The sequence below is a fragment of the Lynx canadensis genome, chromosome D1 (genome assembly GCF_007474595.2).
Source record: "Lynx canadensis isolate LIC74 chromosome D1, mLynCan4.pri.v2, whole genome shotgun sequence".
Lineage (NCBI taxonomy): Eukaryota > Metazoa > Chordata > Mammalia > Carnivora > Felidae > Lynx > Lynx canadensis.
In genome coordinates, this window is record NC_044312.2 from 109,018,297 (window position 1) to 109,039,283 (window position 20,987).

Sequence of the window (20,987 nt, forward strand, 5' to 3'; positions counted from 1 at the left end):
GACAACGCCTAGGTGTGCGCATGCGCTCGAGCGCTACCACGTTTGAGCTCTTTTAGACCTGGACTCTGCGCACGCCCAAAGGGCTCCGCCGCTTCTTAGCGCTCCACTACCTTCCTGCGCGTGCGTCGGGTTTCCTGCCGTCAGGTTTTCCTTTTCCGGGTCTCAACTAGGCCCGTCGCACGCATGCGCCACTGTTGGCTGGCGGCTCGCGGTTCCTTCCGGCCTCCCCCTTGGGCCGGCTCCTGCAGTAGCCGGGCGAGCGCGGAGCCCGAAGAGAGTGACCTGTAACCCCGGAAGTGGACCTCAGGGTCCCGGGGCTCTCCCCGGGCCAGAGCCGAGGGAGCCGTCGTCTGCACCCCCGGAGCACCCACTCCACGCCCATCTCTGGATGCCGCCGACGGGTGCCCGGCCCGTGCCCCGCGCCTGCCTACCGGATCGGCCCCTCGGAACAGTTCTGGGCCGGGGGTGGGGGCCTGGACCCCGCCCCTGATGAGGCTCCACCCCCGCGCCCAGGCCTCGCTCCGCTGACTGCTCCAGCCGGCCCCGCCCCCTGCCCGCCCCCTTGCCCGGGCGACCCCTCTCCCCCGCTGGGGGAGGCCATGGCGTGAGCTCGAGGCCGGGCCCCGGGGCCCTCGGGCGCCAGGCGGGGCATGGGCCGGCGGCCGCCCCCATGAGGGTCCCGGGAGGGGGGCGCGCGCATCAGCGGCGGGGCCATGGGGTCGCAGGTATTGCAGATCCTGCGCCAGGGGGTGTGGGCCTCGCTCACCGGCGGTTGGTTCTTCGACCCGCACCAGAGCACCTTCTCCAACTGCTTCCACCTTTATGTCTGGATCTTCTTGCTCACCTTTCCCTTCTTGCTGTACATGGTGAGATGCTGCCGCCACCTGTGACTCTCGCGGGGAAAGGGAGGGTGGATGTCAGGGAGGGGTGCCAACCTGGTAGGGATTCCGGGCTGTGCCTTGGGCACTTGGGGTGTGGAGAGGATTCACTGCGGCGTTTGGGGTAGGTGGAAGAGTGGCCAAATTATTCTCTTGTTGGGCTGGGTGACCTTGAGCCCCTCACTTAATCTGACTCCAGTTAGAGGACCGAGCTTCTCGACAAGGTCTCGGTACCAGTTGTAGCAAGGGATGGGCGATGAAGTCTTGTGAATTTGTGAATCCTGGCTCTGACTGTGGTGGTAGGCCTACCCCATGGGGCCAGGGCTGTATAAAGAGGAGCCTGACTTGCTGCCATCTCCAGGTCCTGCCCCCCAGCTTGATGGTGGCCGGTGTGTACTGCCTTGTGGTGGCTGTCATCTTCGCTACTATCAAGACTGTGAACTATCGGCTGCATGCTATGTTCGACCAGGGCGAGATCGTGGAGAAGCGCAACTCTACCATGGGGGAGCCGGAAGAAGAGCCTGCACAGGGGGACAGCAGTTTGCCCAGGTTGGTGGGGTCGGGGTCGTGTTGGGAATTGAGGGGTCCCGGTGCCTGGCCTTAAGGTTTGGGGGCTTAGGGGACATTGGCTCCGTGAGCAGTTGAGTGCTAGCTCTGCGGTCAGCCCCAGACTTTCGAGAGGACCCTGGAGAAGAGAGGAGTGCCGGGGATGGTGGAGGAAGTACAACGGGAAGAGGGGAGGTCAGCTGAAAGCTGATGTTTTTCTCCACTGCTAGGGACCCCGGAGTGGAGATGACAGTGTTTCGGAAAGTGAGTTCTACACCGCCGGTACGCTGTAGCTCCCAGCATTCCGTGTTTGGCTTCAATCAGGTCTCGGTGAGTGGTCCCTAGCGTCAGTCTGTCCCACTTCTCTCTTGGGAGCCCGACCCCACTGTGGGTACGTCCTGAACCTTCGTCTTACCCGGCGCGCTCCTTCATTTGTTTGTCTGTGTGCCTAGGAGCTGCTGCCCCGGATGGAGGACTCCGGGCCCCTCAGAGGTAGGTGGCTCCTGCTCAGGGCTGAGTTTGGTGGTGTGGAACGGGATGGCACACCGGTGCCTTGAAGTCCTGCTGACACCTGTGGGGCCATGGTCGCAGACATCAAGGAGCTGGTTCGGGAGCAGGGCAGCAACAACGTGATCGTGACCTCGGCTGATCGAGAGATGCTGAAGTTAAGCTCACAGGAGAAACTGAGTGAGTGGGCATGATAGGGCAGGGACTTGGCAGCGGGGGGAGGACTAGCAGACTTGTCTTTGAGTCACCCCAAGTTTTGTTTCTCCGGGGCTCTCTTTATTCTTCAGGTTGGGGCCTCCTCGTTGTCCTGCCCCCGCGGGGCTCTGGGGAAGCAGCGGCCTTAGGACCCTCTTAGCGACCGGTTCCTTTTGCAGCATGTCCTTCCCTCACTTTCTGTCTTCCTTTTCTCTGATAGTTGGAGACCTTCCCCAGACACCCCCGGGGGCTGCCCCAGACCCCTCTCTCCCCAGCACAGACTCTTCAGAACGTTCTCCCCTGGCTGGGGATGGAGCCCCCTGGAGGGGGAGCAGTGTGGCCGATACTCCCATGAGCCCCCTTCTGAAGGGGAGCCTCAGCCAGGAGCTGAGCAAGAGCTTCCTGACCCTGACCCGGCCTGACCGGGCCCTGGTGAGGACCAGCAGTCGACGGGAACAACGCCGGGCAGCAGGCGGCTACCAGCCCCTGGACAGGCGGGGCTCTGGGGAGCCCACACCCCAGAAAGCCGGCTCCTCGGATTCCTGCTTCAGTGGCACTGACAGGGAGACGCTGAGCAGCTTCAAGAGTGAGAAAACCAACTCCACCCACCTGGACAGCCCCCCTGGGGGGCAAGCCCCGGAGGGCAGCGACACAGACCCACCCTCTGAGGCTGAGCTGCCTGCGTCACCAGATGCTGGAGTCCCCTCAGATGACACCCTGCGTTCCTTTGACACGGTCATAGGAGCAGGGACGCCACCGGGCCCAGCCGAGCCGCTCCTGGTCGTGCGGCCCAAGGACTTGGCCTTGTTGCGGCCCAGCAAACGGCGGCCACCCATGCGAAGACACTCCCCACCTGGCCGTGCCCCTCGGCGGCCCCTGCTTGAAGGCGGGGGCTTCTTTGAGGACGAAGACACCAGCGAGGGCAGCGAACTGAGCCCGGCCTCCAGCCTCCGATCTCAGCGCCGCTACAGTACCGACAGCTCTTCTTCTACTTCCTGCTATTCCCCCGAGAGCTCCCGTGGTGCAGCAGGGAGACCCCGGAAGCGACGGGCCCCCCACGGGGCTGAGGAGGGGACGGCTGTGCCCCCCAAGCGGCCCTATGGGACCCAGCGGACGCCTAGTACCGCCAGCGCCAAAACGCATGCCCGAGTGCTGAGCATGGATGGGGCAGGGGGCGATGTCCTCAGGGCCCCCCTGGCTGGCTCCAAGGCTGAGCTGGAGGCCCAGGCGGGGGTGGAGCTGGCTGCTGGGGAGCCCGCTCTGCTGCCTGCTGAGGCCCCCAGGGGACCTGCCGCCAACCAGCCCGGCTGGCGGGGGGAGCTGCAAGAGGAAGGTGCTGTGGGGGGAGGTGAGTGCCCGCTCTGCCGGGGGTGGGGTGGGGAGACGAGCTAGCTGTGGGCTTGGGTTTGGACAAGGGCCGGGCTGCAGAGGAGCTGGTCAGAGTCAGCTCAGCCTCTGTCTCAGGGAGCAGGTGGAGGTGGACTGAGTGAGTGAGAGGCGTCTGCTGAACCCCTCACCTGAGCAGGGCCGAGAGACCTCAGACACCTGGCTCCAGATCTTGGCAGTTAGTACAAAGCCTCCGCCCGTCGAGGATCCTCAGCATCTGCATTCGTTGTCCTGGGCCGCCAGTGGGGCAGGGCAAGGTCCTATCTTCATTTCCAAGCGTGGAAACTGAGGCACAAGTGTGGTTAGGTGACCTGGCTAGGCCCCAGAGGCAGGACAGCGTTGAATGAGGCCTGACACTTAGCTCCGTGCAGGAGCAGCTGCTGCCTGCTCCCCCGCCCCCCCACCGCCCCGCACTCCCCCCGACGTGTCCAAGCCCGTGTCGCTTATGCTTGGGGCCTCTCTCTGGGCAGCGGCCGAGGAGACCGGCAAGCGGGACCGCGCAAGCAGTGTGAGGCGTACTCAGGCGATCCGCAGGCGCCACAATGCGGGAAGCAACCCCACCCCTCCAGCCTCTGTTATGGGCTCGCCGCCCAGGTGAGCCCCTGCTGGCTGGTTGGAGGGGCGGTGGGGGCCCGTGGCTCTAAGTGGCGCTGACCCGTGGGCCGACCCCCCTCTTCAGCAGCCTGCAGGAAGCTCAGCGGGGCCGGGCCGCCTCTCACTCCCGGGCGCTGACGCTGCCCTCCGCCCTGCACTTTGCTTCCTCGCTGCTGCTCACCCGGGCCGGCGCCACCGTTCACGAGGCCTGCACCTTTGATGACACCTCCGAGGGCGCCGTGCACTACTTCTACGACGAGAGCGGTGAGCCCCTCCCCCGAGTCCAGCGGCCGAGCCCCTGAGCCCGGCTGACCCCACACCCCCTGGCCCTCACGCGGGGGTTTTCGTAGTCCTCGCAGCAGCGCTTGCTCTGTCGGGCACGTACCACGCTCTCAGCCCTGTGGTGACCGACCGCTTTACCTGTGCTGCCTGACGTCAAACTTGCAGCCGCCCTGAGGCACGGGGTAGCCTCGTAATCCTTGCCCTGCTGCTAAGGAGGCTGAGACACAGACTGAAGTCACAGCTGAGCCAGTGGCGGGAGAGAATCCCAAACCCAGGGCGGGCTGACCCGCGGTCTCTCTCCTCTCCAGCTCATGGTCCCTAGGGGCTGGGCTGCCACCCAGGAGGACGTAGCACGCGGTTCTTCCTTGCATGACGGTCCACGTGGGTCAGGCCTGGGTGCTCCTGTCCCTGATCTGCTGCTTTGTGTCCCATACCCTTGCCCCAGGCGTGCGGCGTTCCTACACCTTTGGCCTGGCTGGAGGCGGCTACGAGAACCCTGTGGGGCAACAGGGGGAGCAGGCAGCCAATGGAGCTTGGTGAGTCTCCAAGCTTGGGCTCGCCCAGCCGGCAGCCTATTGGGCTGCTGTTTCTAGGGATATTCTCTCTTCCCTGGGCTGGGGCAGGGGCAGCTCAGAATCTCTAGGAGAAGAGGGTGGAGAGTGGCAAAGGGCAGGCCCGTAGGGGTGCTTACGCTGTAGGAACACGACATCTCTAGGCAGGAGGCTTCTAGGAACCAGGGCCTGGGAGGGAGGTCTTTCTGCCACCTGTTTCCTGTGTTCTGTATCTGAGCAGCCCCCTTAGGGCCCCAGTTGTGGCCTGACTTTGGCCTCAATCCCCCCGCTGCCCCAGGGCTCTCCAGTGGCCTAACCTTCATGGCTGCTGTTCCCACAGGGACCGCCACTCACACTCCTCCAGTTTCCACTCGGCTGATGTCCCTGAGGCGGCAGGTGGCCTGAACCTGCTGCAGCCAAGGCCAGTGGTTCTGCAGGGTATGCAGGTGCGCCGCGTGCCCCTGGAGATCCCAGAGGTGAGGAGCCAGCGGTCAGGGAAGGACCTGCGGGAGGGGCAGTGGTGGGGGGGCAGGTCACTGAGCACTTGCCCAGGTACCAGGAGGGACGAGCCGTTCCAAGTAAGGGCTCCCGGGGGCCCTGAGGTGTCCATCCTGACCTTTGATGGCTGACACTGGGCATGCAGGCCCTCTGGATCTCTGGGGCCCAAGGAGTTGTTCATTTGCTTATTCAACAGGCGTGTCTAGGGTATCTCCTTTATCCCAGAGGGGCCCCTACTAAGTGGGGATGACGAGTGTCGACAGTGATACCTGTGGAAGAGGCGCTTTCTTCCACGTACTTGGCTGTGCTGCTCCCTGTGCTGGGCCCAGGTGCACTGCATAGCACGGGGCACTCTGTTCGAGCTTGTTGCCTTAGCAGGGTTATTCATGGGCTCCCATCTCACTCCCAAAAGTACCCCAGTTTGGACAACAGTTTACAGGATCTAATAATGGCAGAAGCATTAAAGATGCTTCAAAGCCAGAGTCAGAGTTTAGAGAACAGTCGTGAAAGGAGCACCCACTCATCTAACACTCAGGGTCACAAACAGCATATGCAGTGCCCAGTAGCCCCACGTGTCCCTTTCTGGTGCATTTATTCTCCTTACTTGTCACACGGGATAGGCACCACGGTCCTGAGACAGCTGATGGCCACATCCAGAGGCAGGGGCTGTGCATCTTTGGCTCTGCATTGTATCCCTAAGGCCCAGGGCGAGGCCTATAGTTGTGCCCCATGAGTATCTGTTGAACGAAAGATGCAAGAAATCCAAAGAGATTAGGTATTTGCCCGGGGCCTCACAGTACTGGCATTGGCACCCAGGCCTGTCATCAGGGCTGGTTCCCTGTGTGCTCTGGGATAGGATGGTCAGAGTGAGCCTGATGGCTCTGTCCAGGAGGAGGGTAGCATTGCACTGCGTCCCAAATGTGGATTTCACCGAGCCCAGGAAGAGGTGGGAGAGGCTGCCTGAGCGGGGAAGACACGGACGGCACTGGTGACTGTGGCCCGCAGCAGCCCCGGCAGGTCCCCAGCAGCCATTGAGCCATTGAGTCCTAGGAACCTGGAGAGAGGATCAGGCCTTTGTGATGGAGCGTCAGGACAGGCCACAGGGCTGCTCGATGGCGGGGACTCTGTGCTGGAGGAAACGGCTGACCAGCCAGTGTGCACCGGGCAGGGGGATGGTGGCAGTGGACCGTGTGGGGGGCGAGGGGCTGATGGCTGCGGCTGTGGGGACCGCAGTTTGACCTGCTGGACCAGGACTCCCTGCACGAATCCCAGGAGCAGACGCTGATGGAGGAGGCACCACCTCGTGCCCAGCACAGCTACAAGTACTGGCTTCTTCCTGGCCGCTGGACGTCTGTGCGCTATGAGCGGCTGGCCCTCCTGGCCCTCCTGGACCGGTGAGTGCCCACCCGCCTCGGCCCCCGGCCCCTGGCCCCCCGGCCTTCTGAACCCTATGAACATACGGAGGCCATCATGGCAGCAGGAAGCCTAACCGTTGCTGGGGGTCACTGAAGGTGTGTTAAGGGCTGGAGTGGGCTTCTGCTAGGTCCTTTTGGAGCGTGAAGGGGTGAAGGCGTGGCCAAGCGGATGGTGCTCTAGTTACTCCTCTGTCCCAAAGCTCCACTCAAGACAAACCATTCTTGGCCAGTCTCTTGTTTATATCTGTTTCTATTTTAGATTTTCTTGAATAGAGGTCCACGGTCTAAAAAAGCTCGCAAACTCTTTGTCTTAGCTTTCCCATTTCTTAGGGGTAACTGAGGCCCGGGAAATCAGATAGAGAAGTCAAGTGACGTCTCTTGTCTGCATGGCTGACTTGGGCCTAAGAGCCCGTGTCCTGGCTTCCATGGTCTGGATTTCCTCCCGGCACTGCAGCCAGTGTTTGTGGGGCACCGCCTGTGTGCATGGCATGCGTAGGCTAGAGACAGGCAGTCCCCATAGCGGTGGCACTTGGAGCCTACAGGGTCTAGAAGGGATGAAGATTGGGATTCAGGGTAGCAATGGGGTGGCTTCCTAGGAGAGGTGCAAACTGGCCTCCATCCCCGAGAGGTCTAGATTCCGACATTCAAAGGATGAGGGGGTGGCACGGGCACAGGCACAAACGTGGGACTTTGTGGCTGGGTCCTGTCCTCTGTGTTCCACCCACTTTTGCCCCCCTAGCCGGTAAGGAGTTGGGTGTGCCCTGACCTTGCTGTCTCTCCAGGACTCGGGGGCTGGTGGAGAACATACTCGGCGTAGGCCTGAGCAGCCTCGTTGCCTTCTTGGGCTACCTGCTGCTGCTTAAGGGCTTCTTCACGGATATCTGGGTCTTCCAGTTCTGCTTGGTCATTGCCTCCTGCCAGTATTCCCTGCTGAAGGTCTGTCCTTACTCCCTGGGCCACCTCCCTCCCCCCCTCCCCCCGCCCCACCTCTTTCCACATGCCTCCTTTCCCATGATCCATTTTGAGGGGTGTGAGCTGGAAAGCAGATAAGACGCTTGAGATTCCCTGTAACCAGCCCCTTGCCTTACAAATGAGAGAACCAAGGCTCAGGACAGTTTAGGATCCTGCCCTGGTTACTCCTGACAGCCAGTGGTGGAACCAAGCAGGTCCTGGGCTCTGGCTTCTGTTGCGAATGTAGCTCCTGTCTTTTTCCAGAGTGTCCAGCCTGATGCGGCATCTCCCATGCACGTGAGTAGAGTGCTTTCCCGAGGGTGCTCAAATGTGGGGCTGGCAGGGGCTGAGACCAGGTGTGCAGGGGTCTGGGAGGGACAGGGCTCCCTCACCACCCGTATGGCCTCAGATCCTCAGTCCTGCTGCCCTCACCCTGCCAGGCTTTCTGTCTTAGATCCAGGGCCACGGGTAGGGCACGTGAGCATGTGCGTGTGTGTGCGCACATGTGTGCGGGGTGGTCAGTGGGGGAGGCCTGGCCCCTCACAGTCCCACTCCCCAGGGCCACAACTGGGTGATCGCATATAGCCGGCCTGTCTACTTCTGTATCTGCTGTGTGCTCATCTGGCTGCTGGACGCCCTGGGCTCAGCTCAGCCCTTCCCACCCGTCTCCCTGTATGGCCTCACGCTCTTCTCCGCCTCCTTCTTCTTCTGTGCCCGGGACGTGGCCACTGGTGAGATTGGGCAGCCTTGAGGTGACTCAGGGGAGTGAGGCCCCAACGGTGGGCCAAGGGGTGGCCTGCAGGCTGACCGGCCGGGCCTTTGCTTTCCCTCCCTGGCAGTGTTCACCTTGTGCTTCCCGTTCGTCTTCCTCCTGGGCCTCCTGCCCCAGGTCAACACTTGCCTCATGTACCTGCTGGAGCAGATAGATATGCACGGCTTTGGGGGTACAGGTAGGGGGCCCATAGGTGGCTTGCGTGTCAGGAGGCAGTGTGGGGCCCGGGAGGGGCCTTGGGTTGGGTATGTGGCTCCAGCCTTTTGCTGAGTCTTCTCCTGTGCCTATACTGTGGGTATCTATAGGTGTGGATCAAGAGCCCGTCACCTCCCCCTGCTTCCTCCCCTCCCCAAACAAGTGGTTTCAACCCAAGAATGCCAGAAGCCCTGAAAGCCTCTCAGGGCTCGAGGAGCAGAGAACAATGGGCTAGTGATGGGTCCCAGGGAGGTTATCCTGTGAGAATCGAGGGCAGTGGGGTGCGGGTGAGGTGGGGCAGCAGCAGGTAGCAGTCGGGCCTTACCTGCTGTTTCTCACCTGACAGCCGCCACCAGCCCGCTCACTGCCGTCTTTAGCCTCTCCCGCAGCCTGTTGGCTGCTGCCCTGCTCTACGGCTTCTGCCTTGGGGCCATCAAGGTAGGGATGACCTGTGGGGTGGGGGGCATGCTGAGGCCCAGGGGTGTTGTTGGGACAGGACTGTGAATTGGGCTCAGCAGTGGCTTCTCCCGGGGCAGGGGGAGGGGGCAGTGGATCCTCCCCTCCCCCCACGCTTACCCTGCCTCCCCTGACCAGCATGGGTTCTCTCCCCAGACTCCTTGGCCGGAGCAGCACGTCCCTGTCCTCTTCTCGGTCTTCTGTGGCCTCCTGGTGGCCCTGTCCTACCACCTGAGCCGTCAGAGCAGTGACCCCACCGTGCTCTGGTGGGTGCCTGCACGTGCCTGTCCGTGCGCATGTGTGTGTCTGCGTGTGTGTCCGTGCATGGCAAGGGTTGCGGGGGCGGGGGTGTTCCGTGCACGTGCCTGGCCCCAACCGACCCTGGTGCCTGCGGCAGGAGTGTGGCCTCTGCAGACCCGGGCCTCTGCCTCTTCTCACCCACCCCAGGTCTCTGATTCGGAGCAAGCTCTTCCCCGAGCTGGAGGAGCGGAGCTTGGAGACGGCTCGGGCCGAGCCCCCAGACCCACTGCCAGACAAGATGCGCCAGTCGGTGGTGAGGGGCTGGAGTGTGGGGTTCTAGTCTTGGGGTGGGGAGCTGACAGGGTGTGGTCAGCCCCCCGGGCGGCGGGCACCCACGCTGGTGTTTCCCGGCCCTGCAGCGTGAGGTCCTGCACTCTGACCTGGTGATGTGTGTGGTGATCGCCGTGCTCACCTTTGCCATCAGCGCCAGCACCGTCTTCATCGCCCTGAAGGTTCGTGTGGCGTGGGCCATCCCTGTCCCCTGGGTCTTTGCTGGAGCCTCCTCCACCCGAGGGCCCTGGGCAGCCATGGCCTCGTGTCTTTCTCTGCCCCTGCCCAGCCCGTGCCCAGGCCCCCTTGGCTCCTTGGCCTGCTCCCCTTGGCTGAGCCTCTGGCCTCTCCCTCCTGCAGTCGGTGCTGGGGTTCGTATTGTACGCACTGGCTGGGGCCGTGGGCTTCTTCACGCATTACCTGCTGCCGCAGCTCCGCAAACAGCTGCCCTGGTTCTGCCTGTCGCAGCCTGTGCTGAAGCCGTTGGAGTACAGCCAGTATGAAGTTCGAGGTGAGTGCCTGCCCCCACCCCTCCGCCCCTCCTGCCCTGATTTCCTGGTTGACCTGCAGCCTGCCGGCAGGGGGCAGCCTCCACCCAGACTGTCCTGACCGCGCTGATCCTGCAGCCCCTTCGAGGGCCCTGCCTGCCTTCTCCTGCCTGCTGTGCCCCAGCTTGGCCCCTGCTTTGCTCTCACCCTGCCTGCCCTGCCCTTTTCCCGCCTCTTTTGCTTTCTCTGAGGAGATGGAGGAAGTAGAATTCCAAGGCTCTAAAGGGATCTGTCGTCCGGGATCACAGATTGGTTTCCAGTAGACCAGGTCTGCCTGGCTGATTTTCATTTGAGCCCTGTGATAAAAACACCTTTAAGTCTCTGTTTAATCGTCTGGTTTTGTTATGCAAAGTTCCACGTGCCCTGTTTTACTTAAGTGAGAAAAGATTTTGCCCATCCCCGCGTGACGATGATCAGCTCAAGCCAGGTGGCAGTGGCCCCTTACGAAGGGCCCTGCAGCTCAAGGTCACAGTGCATAGGGGCCTCACCCAGCCTGCCTCGGCTCCAGTGGGCATGTTGGACGACCTCATTCCATTTGTTTTCAGACAACAGAACAGGCAAAGAGCGTGCCCTGGGCCCCTGATGTGCCCTGTCCGGGCCTCATTGCCCTCATTTGAGCTGCCACAAAGCTTCTAGGCACCTGGAGAGCCATGTCCCCTGGTTTGCCCTTTCTCCAGGTTCCCTCTGGTAGCTCACCTGACTTGGCCCTGCGGTAAGAGGGGAGCACACAGAGTCAACAGTCCTGCCTTCTCTCGCAGGCGCTGCCCAGGTGATGTGGTTTGAGAAGCTGTATGCCGGCCTGCAGTGCATCGAGAAGTACCTCATCTACCCCGCCGTGGTGCTCAATGCCCTCACGGTGGACGCCCATGCTGTCGTCAGCCACCCGGACAAGTTCTGCCTCTAGTGAGGACTGCCCCGCCCCCACCATCCCACCACTTGCGTTCCCACGTGACACGTGGGATGCTGAAGCCCACAGAGGGAATGAAAACCTGCCTCCGTTGCCCAGCCAACTAAAGCAGGATTCGGGCTTCTGACCCTTTCTGTTGAGACAGTTGCCTCTTGGAAAACAAACGTGTCTCCCAGATGTGTCTAAAAAGGGCGACCCCTTTAGAGAGCAGAGGCTGAGAGTCACCAGCCCAAAAGAGCAGGGCCCAGCCCAGCGGCACCCAGGCCAGGGCGGGGGAGGGATGGGCAGCCATCTCCTCTGCCTCCTGAGCCCTGCCTGGCACATAATGCCTGCTTCTCGTCTACAGCTGCCGGGCGCTGCTGATGACCGTGGCTGGGCTGAAGCTGTTGCGCTCAGCCTTCTGCTGCCCGCCCCAGCAGTACCTAACCTTGGCCTTCACTGTTCTGCTCTTCCACTTCGACTACCCACGCCTCTCCCAGGGCTTTTTGCTTGACTACTTCCTCATGTCCCTGCTCTGCAGCAAGGTGAGGTGGTCATGTTGCAGTCTCTAGGCTGTGCAGCGGGAACGGGGTGGCGGGGAGAACTCCCCCAGGGGCCTGCGGCCCTCGCAGCTGCTGTTCCACATCAGCCCCACCATGGGCCTTCGCAGCAGTTTATCCAGGGGCACGGAGGAAACTGGTTTAAAGGGCTAAAGTGACTTGCCTCAGGTCCCCCAGAGAATTGGTAGCCAGCCAGGACTTGAATCCAGGTCTGTCTCACTTGGCTGCCTCTTCTCTGAATCATGGTCTTTGGTCACTTTCCTTATAAGCAGTTAAGGCAGTTCAGACTTGGCCTTGTCCTCTAGATACCAGCCTCTGAGCTCTGCCCCTTTGCCAGCCACAGCCCTGGGGAGCAGTTAAGAGCTGAGTTTCAGAAGCCCCTGGGGCCTGGGTATATCCAGACTGCTCTGCCAGGCTGTGGGATCCCCTGATCAGGGGTTGGGGGAGGGGATCGCTGTGAACAAAGAACCATTCCTCGGCACTGTACTGGAAGCCTGTAGTGGTACCTTCCTAGCCCTGGGATCCCAGCATAACCCTGAGCCTTTTTCTTTTACATGGGTATTCTGGTCTGGTTTTCTGGTCTGGCCCAGAGTGGTAGAGATCCAAACTGTATCCCTTTCTGAGGGTGGGGCCTGTGACTGTCTCTTGACTCTCAGTATCATGGTTGAGGCCCAGCCTCATCACTGACTGATGGCCCGAGCAAGTCATTTGCCTGCCCTACCTTTTCTGAACCTCACCTTTCCGATCTGTGAAATGGGACAGCAATAGGAAGCTCCCAGGGTGGTCCTGCAAATAGACGGCTAATGCTCCCGTAGAGGGTTTGCTAACAGTAACGGATACTTTGAGCCAGGTCCAGAGAGAAAGGGCCGGGAGTGATCTTGAGCTTGACTCGCACGTGGGCAGCCACTGGGGTAGGCTCGAGGCTGTGAATGGGTACTTGATAGACCCCACCTCTGTGAGTGACCTGTGTATCTTTCACTTCTCCCCTCTCCGACCCTGCCAGCTGTGGGACCTGCTGTACAAGCTGCGTTTTGTGCTGACCTACATCGCGCCCTGGCAGATCACCTGGGGCTCGGCTTTCCACGCTTTTGCCCAGCCCTTTGCCGTGCCACGTACCCAGCCTGCCGCCCGCTGCCTGGGTGGGGGTGTGCGAGGAGGGCTGTGGCCTGGATGGGGGGGGGGTTGGGGGCACGGGGCAGGTTGATGGGGGTCAAGGAGTGGTGAGGGAGGTCAGGGAGGGTCCTGTATGCCTGCCACCTCCTTGACTTGCGCCCAGACTCGGCCATGCTGTTCGTTCAGGCCCTGCTCTCGGCACTTTTCTCCACGCCACTTAACCCCCTGCTGGGCAGTGCCGTCTTCATCATGTCCTACGCGCGGCCCCTCAAGTTCTGGGAGCGCGACTACAAGTGAGTACTGCGGGAGCAGGCGGGTCACCCAGAGGGGACCTGGAAGGGAGAGGAGCTCGGGGCCCAGGTGGGGTGGGGTGCCACAGCGAGGTTGCAAGTGCTCGGGCACGGTGGGCTTCAGATGGGTGATCTGATGAGGGCAAAACCTGAGTCAGGCCGAGCCTCGGGCTCACACCCTGGGCTTCCTGGCCATGTGGTCCTAGGTGAGTCCCCTCACGTCCCGAAGCCTCAGTCTCGTGTGCAGTGGGGCTGTCATGGCATCTGCCCAGAGAACAGGGGTGTGGGCTCAGAGGACGCGATGGTGGGCTGGCGGGAATCATCGTCTGAACCCTGGGCAGCCTCACCCTCTCAGCCAACTGTGTTGTCGTTCTCTCTGAACAGCACTAAACGTGTGGATCATTCCAACACCCGCCTGGTCACCCAGCTAGATCGGAACCCAGGTGTGTACTTGGCCATCTGGGGGCTTTTAGGGCCAGGTGTGTACTTGGCCTCCCTGGGGAGGGAGCCTTGCTTACTTGTCATTTTGCCCGTTTGTCTGTCTGTCCTGGGTCTCAGGCGCTGACGACAACAACCTCAACTCCATCTTCTATGAGCACTTGACGCGCTCGCTGCAGCACACGCTGTGTGGGGACCTGGTGCTGGGCCGCTGGGGCAACTACGGCCCCGGCGACTGCTTCGTCCTGGCCTCTGACTACCTCAACGCCCTGGTGCACCTCATCGAGGTTGGCAATGGCCTCGTCACCTTCCAGCTGCGTGGCCTTGAGTTCCGGGGTGAGCGCGGGGCCTGGGCCTGACGCAGGCTGCTGCGTTGCATAGCGCGTGAGGGCTGGATTCTAGTCCATCCCTGCCCTGGTTTGCAGGGTGACCTTGAGCAAGGCACTCTTCCTCCCTAGGCCTGGGTGTCGCGGTATAAGTGGTGAGGCGGCAGGGTCTCCTTTGGCCAAGCTGTGTCCCTGCCCTGACTCTGGGTCCACAGGGACTGAACAGGCTGCGCTCGTACAAGCTTGGGCCCGGAGCTCTGGGGTCTCCCTTCCGCTCCCAACTGCCTGCCCTGTGGTCTTGGGCTTGGCCCAGGTTGGGTGCCACCTATGACCCCTGGTGGGTGAGCTAGCTCTTTGCCTTCGGAAGACGTCCGTGTTGGATGTCAGCTTCAGAAAAGGCCCCTGAGGGTGCAGAGGGGCTCTAAGCACAGCTCATGAGCACCATGAACTTGAGCAGGTCGCTCCTCTCTGAGCTTCGGTCTTTTTTTTTTTTTTTTTAATTTTTTTTTTTAACGTTTTATTTATTTTTGAGACCGAGAGAGACAGAGCATGAACGGGGGAGGGTCAGAGAGAGAAGGAGACACAGAATCTGAAACAGGCTCCAGGCTCTGAGCTGTCAGTACAGAGCCCGACGCGGGGCTCGAACTTACGGACCACAAGATCATGACCTGGGCCGAAGTCGGCCGCTTAACCGACTGAGCCACCCAGGCGCCCCCGAGCTTCGGTCTTTGCTGTGGCCCCTGGGAGTCAGGAAGAGAAAGGGTTCATTTGTCGATCCGTTCATTTAATAACGTTTACTCACAAGGCATCCCCGGGCAGGGAATGACGAAGGCCAGGGCACTGGCTGGGGAGAAGGCAGGCGGGATGTGCTGGTGGCCCCCTGACTGCCCCCCCCCCTCCAGGTACCTACTGCCAGCAGCGCGAGGTAGAGGCCATCACGGAGGGCGTGGAGGAGGATGAGGGCTGCTGCTGCTGTGAGCCTGGCCACCTGCCACGGGTCCTGTCCTTCAATGCCGCCTTTGGGCAGCGCTGGCTGGCCTGGGAGGTGACGGCCAGCAAGTACGTCCTGGAGGGCTACAGCATCAGTGACAATAACGCCGCCTCCATGCTGCAGGTGTTTGACCTCCGCAAGATCCTCATCACTTACTACGTCAAGGTATGTCGGGCGGGTGGCTGGGCGGCAGGGGTCCCCACTAGCGAATGCTCACTGACCAGGAGCGTCCTGAGTGTCATCTTCTGGATTGTTGGGAACCTGTTTTTCCCAAGGGAAGCAGAAGCCTTAGAGAGGTTAAGCATCCTCCAAGGTGCCACCCACCACCAGACAGCAGGACTCAGGGGCCTCAGTGGCCTGTGTGGCTCTAGCAGTAGGGTACTGGGGGGGCGGGGGTCTCCCTGTCACCACCCTCTGGAAGATGCACCTTGGGCAGTATCGGGGGAAAGTGGGCAGTATGTGCATGGGTCCCCTCACTGGGCTGCTGGTCCTGGGAAGGGCAGTTGCTGAGGCCAGTCTTCTAGACCACCAGGACCCTGGCCCAGGTCCCACCAGCACAGAGGGACGATAATGCTACCAATGGTGGCGTTAAGTGATAATCATAAAGTGGCTGCCAAGCAGTGGTACTTACCAAGGGACAGACTCCTAAACTGGCTGAAGCCCACCATACCCTTCAAGAGAGGTCCTGATGTCTCGGCCACGGCAGCTGGCTCGCAGAAGGAGGCAGTTAGTCTGAGGCCCCAGAATCAGGAGAAATGTGGCAGAGCCAGTCTTAGACCCAAGCCTGGGCCTCCCTGTCTCAGTCTGGGTGTGCCAAGCACCTGCTGGGGGTGGTGGGGTTTGTGAGGCACAGTGTGGGGTCCAGCAGGAGCCCTGGACTGGGTTCTGGGAAGCCTGCGATGTCACCTCCTTTGCTGTGTCTGGTTTATCCGCTTGAGAAGTGGGGATTACTGGAGTTCTGTGAGATGGCAGGAATGATGCAGCTTTGTGACCCCCAGAGTAAGGGAACTGAGGGAGTGGGGTGAGGGTGGTCACTGGCCACAGTCCCTTGTGCCCTCTTAACATCTGCCCTGGGGCTCCTGGCGCGGGGTCTGGACGGGAGGCCTCCTGGGGCCCAGATAGGCCTGCTCACCTGAGGTCATCTCTGGGGCAGGCGTCTGCATCTCCCAGCTGTCCTCTCGCCTCCAGTGACATCCCTTCTTCAGCACACGTCAGAGAAACTGTAATTCTTCTGTGGTTTTTCCTATCCACCCATCCACTTCTAAGGAAGGGCTTGTGAGCCTCACACCTCTCACTGTCACCTAGGAGGAGGCTGTGGTCCAGACCGGGACATTCCCAGCTTCAGGTCATCCAGGGGTCACAGTTCTGTCCACCTCTCCCCCCCCCCCCCATTGTCAGAAAAGTGCTTTTACTGAGGTCACCCTGCTGCCTCCCGGAAACCCAGCTCAAGGCCAACAGCAGCCTTCTCATGGCTGTGCACCAGGCACCTAGCCAGGCTTGGGCTGGCAGGCTGAGATGAGCTCCACCCCAGCCAAGTTTAATGTGCCATGGGGAAGCTAACTTGCCACGGGTGCAGCTGCCTCCAAAGCTGGGCACGGTCAGAGCTGGGTACAGGTGTCTGGAGGACCTGGGGAGTGCTCTGCCAAGGACAGTGTGGGGTGAAGTTCGGAAGGATAAGTCGGGCGTGGTGGCAGGTGTGTGGGGCAGGGTGCCCCACCGGAGCCACCCTGCTGGACATTCCTCGTCCTGTCTGGGTGCCCTCTGTTCATGGCCAGCTGCAGCACCCTCCCCAGCCCCAGACTGGCCACCCTGTCCCCAGGCACAGGACCAGATCGGCTCCATCCCAGGGTGCCCATGGAATCCCTGTAACCTTGCTGGTTACCACCTGCCAGCCACACACTGCCCATCCATCCTGACTGTCTACCTTCCAGAAGCTCTTCTCCATTTGCCCAAACACCTGCTCAGCAACCAGCGTTCACTTAAGGGGTACAGGAGCCGCCGACTTTGGGCACAGGATACTGTGCCTTTGCCTTTTTTTCTGAGTGGAAGCCCTGTGGCTGTCACATCTCACCTGCCTAAAGGGACCCATGACCTACGGGCATGGCCTGCAGGCAGCCCCACTACCTCAGCCTGACCTTCCAAGGTCTCTGAGATTTGGATCCCATAGCATCATGGTGTGGAAGGTTCTGGGGGTTCAGTTTAGAACCCCCTAGCTGCGTCTGCTTTGCTGTGTAACCTCAGGCAAGTCTGCTGTCTAAGCCCCAGTCTCTCTTCAAATGAGGGATCTTCTGAAGCAAGCAGACAAGCACTTGCCACAGGGCAGAACCTTCCAGGCGGCGCTGTGTAAGGAGGGGGGCTTCCTGGCCTAAGAGAGGGGGGCACACTTGCCCGTGTGGCTTCAGGGAACTCAGAGGGGCCGAGGGTGGATGGCCCAGGGAGCATCCTGGTGCTTTCTCTCCCACGACTAGGGCATGACCGCAGTCACTGGCCCCAGCTCTGATGCCTGCCCTCTCCTCCTAGAGCATCATCTACTACGTCAGCCGCTCACCGAAGCTGGAGGCGTGGCTGAGCCACGAGGGCATTGCAGCAGCCCTGCGGCCCGTGAGGGCGCCGGGCTACGCTGACTCGGACCCCACCTTCTCACTGAGCGTGGATGAGGACTATGACCTCCGCCTCTCCGGCCTCTCACTGCCCTCCTTCTGCGCGGTGCACCTCGAGTGGATCCAGTACTGCGCCTCCCGGCGCAGCCAGGTCCGGCCCCCACGACCCTGGGGCTGCCTCCCTCCCTCGCCCCACCAGTTCTCCCTTCCCCGTGCGAGTCCCTCTTGCTCTCAGCCTCCCTCGGCCCGGGCCCTGCCCCCCGCCCCGCATTCCCTGTCCTGGTCTGAGCTGGGCTCTGGGGACGGGGTCCTTGTGCCGCAGCCCGTGGACCAGGATTGGAACTCGCCGCTGGTCACGCTGTGTTTTGGCCTGTGCGTGCTGGGCCGGCGGGCCTTGGGGACGGCCTCGCACAGCATGTCTGCCAGGTGAGTGCCACAGGTCCGGCCGCGCCTCCTGTACTCCCCCTGCCCCCTCCACGAACAGCTCTGGGCCAGAAGCCCCCAGGAACCACATCAGTCCTTCCTTCAGGGTGGCTCCTCTCTGTGGGCAAGACACCTCCCAGTTATGATCATGCCTGTTCCTCACCACCCCGTGAAGGACCCAGACGGAGACGGACCTTGTCAGGCTGGGGAAACTGAGGCCCCGCAGGAAGAGCGGTCCCGGCTCCGACCACTGCCTGGAGAGCCAGAGCTCGGGAACCTTCACGCTCGCCTGTGCCTTCTCTTCCACAGCCTGGAGCCCTTCCTGTACGGCCTGCACGCCCTGTTCAAGGGGGACTTCCGCATCACCTCCCCACGCGATGAGTGGGTCTTTGCCGACATGGACCTACTTCATCGGGTGGTGGCGCCTGGAGTTCGCATGGCCCTCAAGCTCCACCAGGTAGGGGACACGCCCCCAGGCAGGGCAGGCTGTGGGGTGAAGCCCCTCCCCAGGGCGGGGCCACTGACACGGCCCTCCGGTCCACCCTGCAGGATCACTTCACGTCCCCAGATGAGTATGAGGAGCCCGCCGCCTTGTACGACGCCATCGCAGCCAACGAGGAGCGGCTGGTCATCTCGCACGAGGGCGACCCAGCCTGGCGCAGCGCCATCCTCAGCAACACGCCCTCGCTGCTGGCTCTGCGTCACGTCCTGGATGACGCCTCCGACGAGTACAAGATCATCATGCTTAACCGGCGCCACCTCAGCTTCCGAGTCATCAAGGTGGGGATGCCCCTTCCCGCCCCGTGCCCGCTCAGCCCCCTTCCTGGCACTGACCCCCTGACCCTTGTGTGTGGCCGCCCACAGGTGAACCGCGAGTGTGTACGTGGCCTGTGGGCCGGGCAGCAGCAGGAGCTGGTGTTCTTGCGCAACCGCAACCCCGAACGCGGTAGCATCCAGAACGCCAAGCAGGCACTCCGCAACATGATCAATTCTTCCTGTGACCAGCCACTGGGCTACCCCATCTATGTGTCCCCCCTCACCACCTCGCTGGCCGGCAGCCACCCCCAGCTGCGGGCACTGTGGGGTGGCCCTGTCAGCCTGAGTGCCATTGCCCGCTGGCTTCTGCACAGCTGGGAGAGGTGAGCCCAGAACACCACCCCGAGCCTGTGGGGCTGAGGTCCTGGAGTGAGAAGCAGAGGCTCAGCGAGGTGAAGCCACTTCCTCCTAGGGCTCAGAATGAGGAAGTGCTGGAGCCAGGATTGGGCCCCGAGAGCTGACACCGTCCCAGAGCTGACCTGACTTCATCCTGCTCTCCCAGAGTTGAAGGTGGCCTTTAGCCTTAAGAGCCATTGATAACGCCTCTCTTAGAAGACCCTGCAAAGTAGATGGCAAAATCTGTTAGAGACAGGATCCTGGGGCTCAGAGATGTTAGGTGACTTGTCCTGGAGCCGGGGGCTTGTGCCTGCAAGGTCTCTGGCCCTCCCCCTGCCAACCTGTCCCTCCCCACTGCCCCCATCCCAGGCTTCATAAGGGCTGTGGTGCCGGCTGCAATAGTGGCGGGAACGTGGATGACTCGGACTGTGGCGGAGGCGGTGGCTTGGGCTCCCTCAGCAATAACCCCCCCTTGGCACACCCCACACCTGAGAACACAGCAGGTGAGCTGGCGAGGCCGGGCCGAACTGGTGGGTGAGGAGGACGGCCTAGCTGAGATCTCTACCCTCTTATCTGTCTCCCACAGGCAGTGGAGACCAGCCCCTCCCTCCGGGTCCAGGCTGGGGCCCTCGGCCTTCCCTGAGCGGCTCTGGTGATGGGCGCCCCCCTCCTCTGCTGCAGTGGCCACCCCCTCGGCTCCCTGGACCAACCCCTTCTTCTCCCGCCCCCACTGAGGGTCCCCGGCCCTCAAGAACCCCTGGCCCCGGTCTCCTCAGTTCTGAGGGTCCCAGCGGGAAGTGGACCCTGGGGGGTCGGAAGGGGCTGGGGGGATCTGAGGCAGAGCCGGCCTCAGGGAGCCCCAAAGGAGGCACCCCCAAATCTCAGGTAAGGGTCCTGTGGAAGGGTTGGGTCCTGAGCTACTCGGGTCTGCTTTCCCACCAACCTCTCTCCCCTCCCTTAGGCGCCCCTAGACCTCAGCCTCAGCCCGGATATCAGCACCAATGCCTCCTCGCCCGCCAGAGCAGCCCAGGACATTCCTTGCTTGGACGGCAGTGCTCCTGAAAGTGGCACACCCACTGGGATCCTGGGCGACTGGCCTGCCCCTGCTGAGGAGCGTGAGAGCCCGGCTGCCCAGCCCCTGCTGGAGCATCAGTACTGAGTGGCCTGGTACCCTCTGGATCCCAGCCCTAGGATTCAGTAACTTGGATCCCTGGTCTCTGGCCCTCTGCTGGACCACAGAACTGAGTGGCTTTGGCTTCCACATCTGAACCCTGACCTCTGGCTGCCTTAGCCAGCGTACCGGAACTAAGTGGCCCAGACCTCCGGCCTTGATCCCTGATCTCTCATCCCTAGTCGAGGGCCTGGGCTCCCTAAACTGAGGCAGGCAGCCTCCCAGCCAGGCCCTAGAAGTCAAACCCATGGGCTGGTCCCGTTTCGAGCCCGTGGCCAGGACTGTCTTGGCCCCTGGGCCTGCACTGCCTGCAGGGGCAGCCCCTTGGCCTGGACCGGGGGCTGAAATGTGGGAAGGGTGGTTTCTTTTTTTCTTTTCTTTTTTTCTTTCTTTCTTTCTTTCTGTTTTTTTTTTTTTTTTCGTGCTTCAGAGACACCAGAATAACACTATTTTTGATTTTGGTTGGCGTCCTCTTTTTCTGTCTGGGATTGTTTGGGTGGAGGGTAGAGGTGGCGGCCAGGTCAAGGTAGATGAGCACCAAGAGGAGGATAAAGGATGTGGGGCTGGGTTATGATGGAGATAGAGGTAAGGCCCAGGTAGGGTTCACGTAGCCCTAGGTCCTTTCCCCCCCCCAACCTGTTCCTTTTGAAGCCTTGGTCTGAAGTTCATTTTGTTCACTTTCTCATCCCTGTA

General features: G+C 61.6%; 1 protein-coding gene across 6 annotated transcripts; it reads left to right on the forward strand.

Annotated features, from left to right (window-relative positions):
- Positions 1 to 26: 26 nt before the first annotated feature.
- On the forward strand, positions 27 to 20,756 carry PCNX3 (pecanex 3). Of its 6 annotated transcripts, none has more exons than XM_030332127.1 (35): positions 27 to 866; positions 1,240 to 1,427; positions 1,655 to 1,754; positions 1,877 to 1,916; positions 2,016 to 2,111; positions 2,347 to 3,474; positions 3,983 to 4,106; positions 4,192 to 4,370; positions 4,834 to 4,924; positions 5,280 to 5,415; positions 6,671 to 6,831; positions 7,635 to 7,788; positions 8,068 to 8,100; positions 8,363 to 8,534; positions 8,643 to 8,753; positions 9,117 to 9,208; positions 9,383 to 9,492; positions 9,674 to 9,779; positions 9,886 to 9,978; positions 10,157 to 10,307; positions 11,103 to 11,247; positions 11,598 to 11,775; positions 12,794 to 12,902; positions 13,067 to 13,196; positions 13,578 to 13,636; positions 13,752 to 13,967; positions 14,860 to 15,113; positions 17,469 to 17,699; positions 17,871 to 17,974; positions 18,281 to 18,428; positions 18,521 to 18,751; positions 18,836 to 19,110; positions 19,493 to 19,626; positions 19,710 to 20,008; positions 20,085 to 20,756. In XM_030332127.1, the coding sequence occupies exons 1-35, from the start codon at positions 714 to 716 to the stop codon at positions 20,280 to 20,282; spliced, it is 6,129 nt and encodes a 2,042-aa protein (XP_030187987.1). In that variant the 5' UTR covers positions 27 to 713; the 3' UTR covers positions 20,283 to 20,756. The 6 variants fall into 6 exon arrangements, with proteins under 6 accessions (XP_030187987.1, XP_030187989.1, XP_030187990.1 ...); XM_030332129.1 differs by having other exon boundaries at positions 6,689 to 6,831; XM_030332130.1 differs by having other exon boundaries at positions 6,710 to 6,831.
- The last annotated feature ends 231 nt before the right edge of the window (positions 20,757 to 20,987 follow it).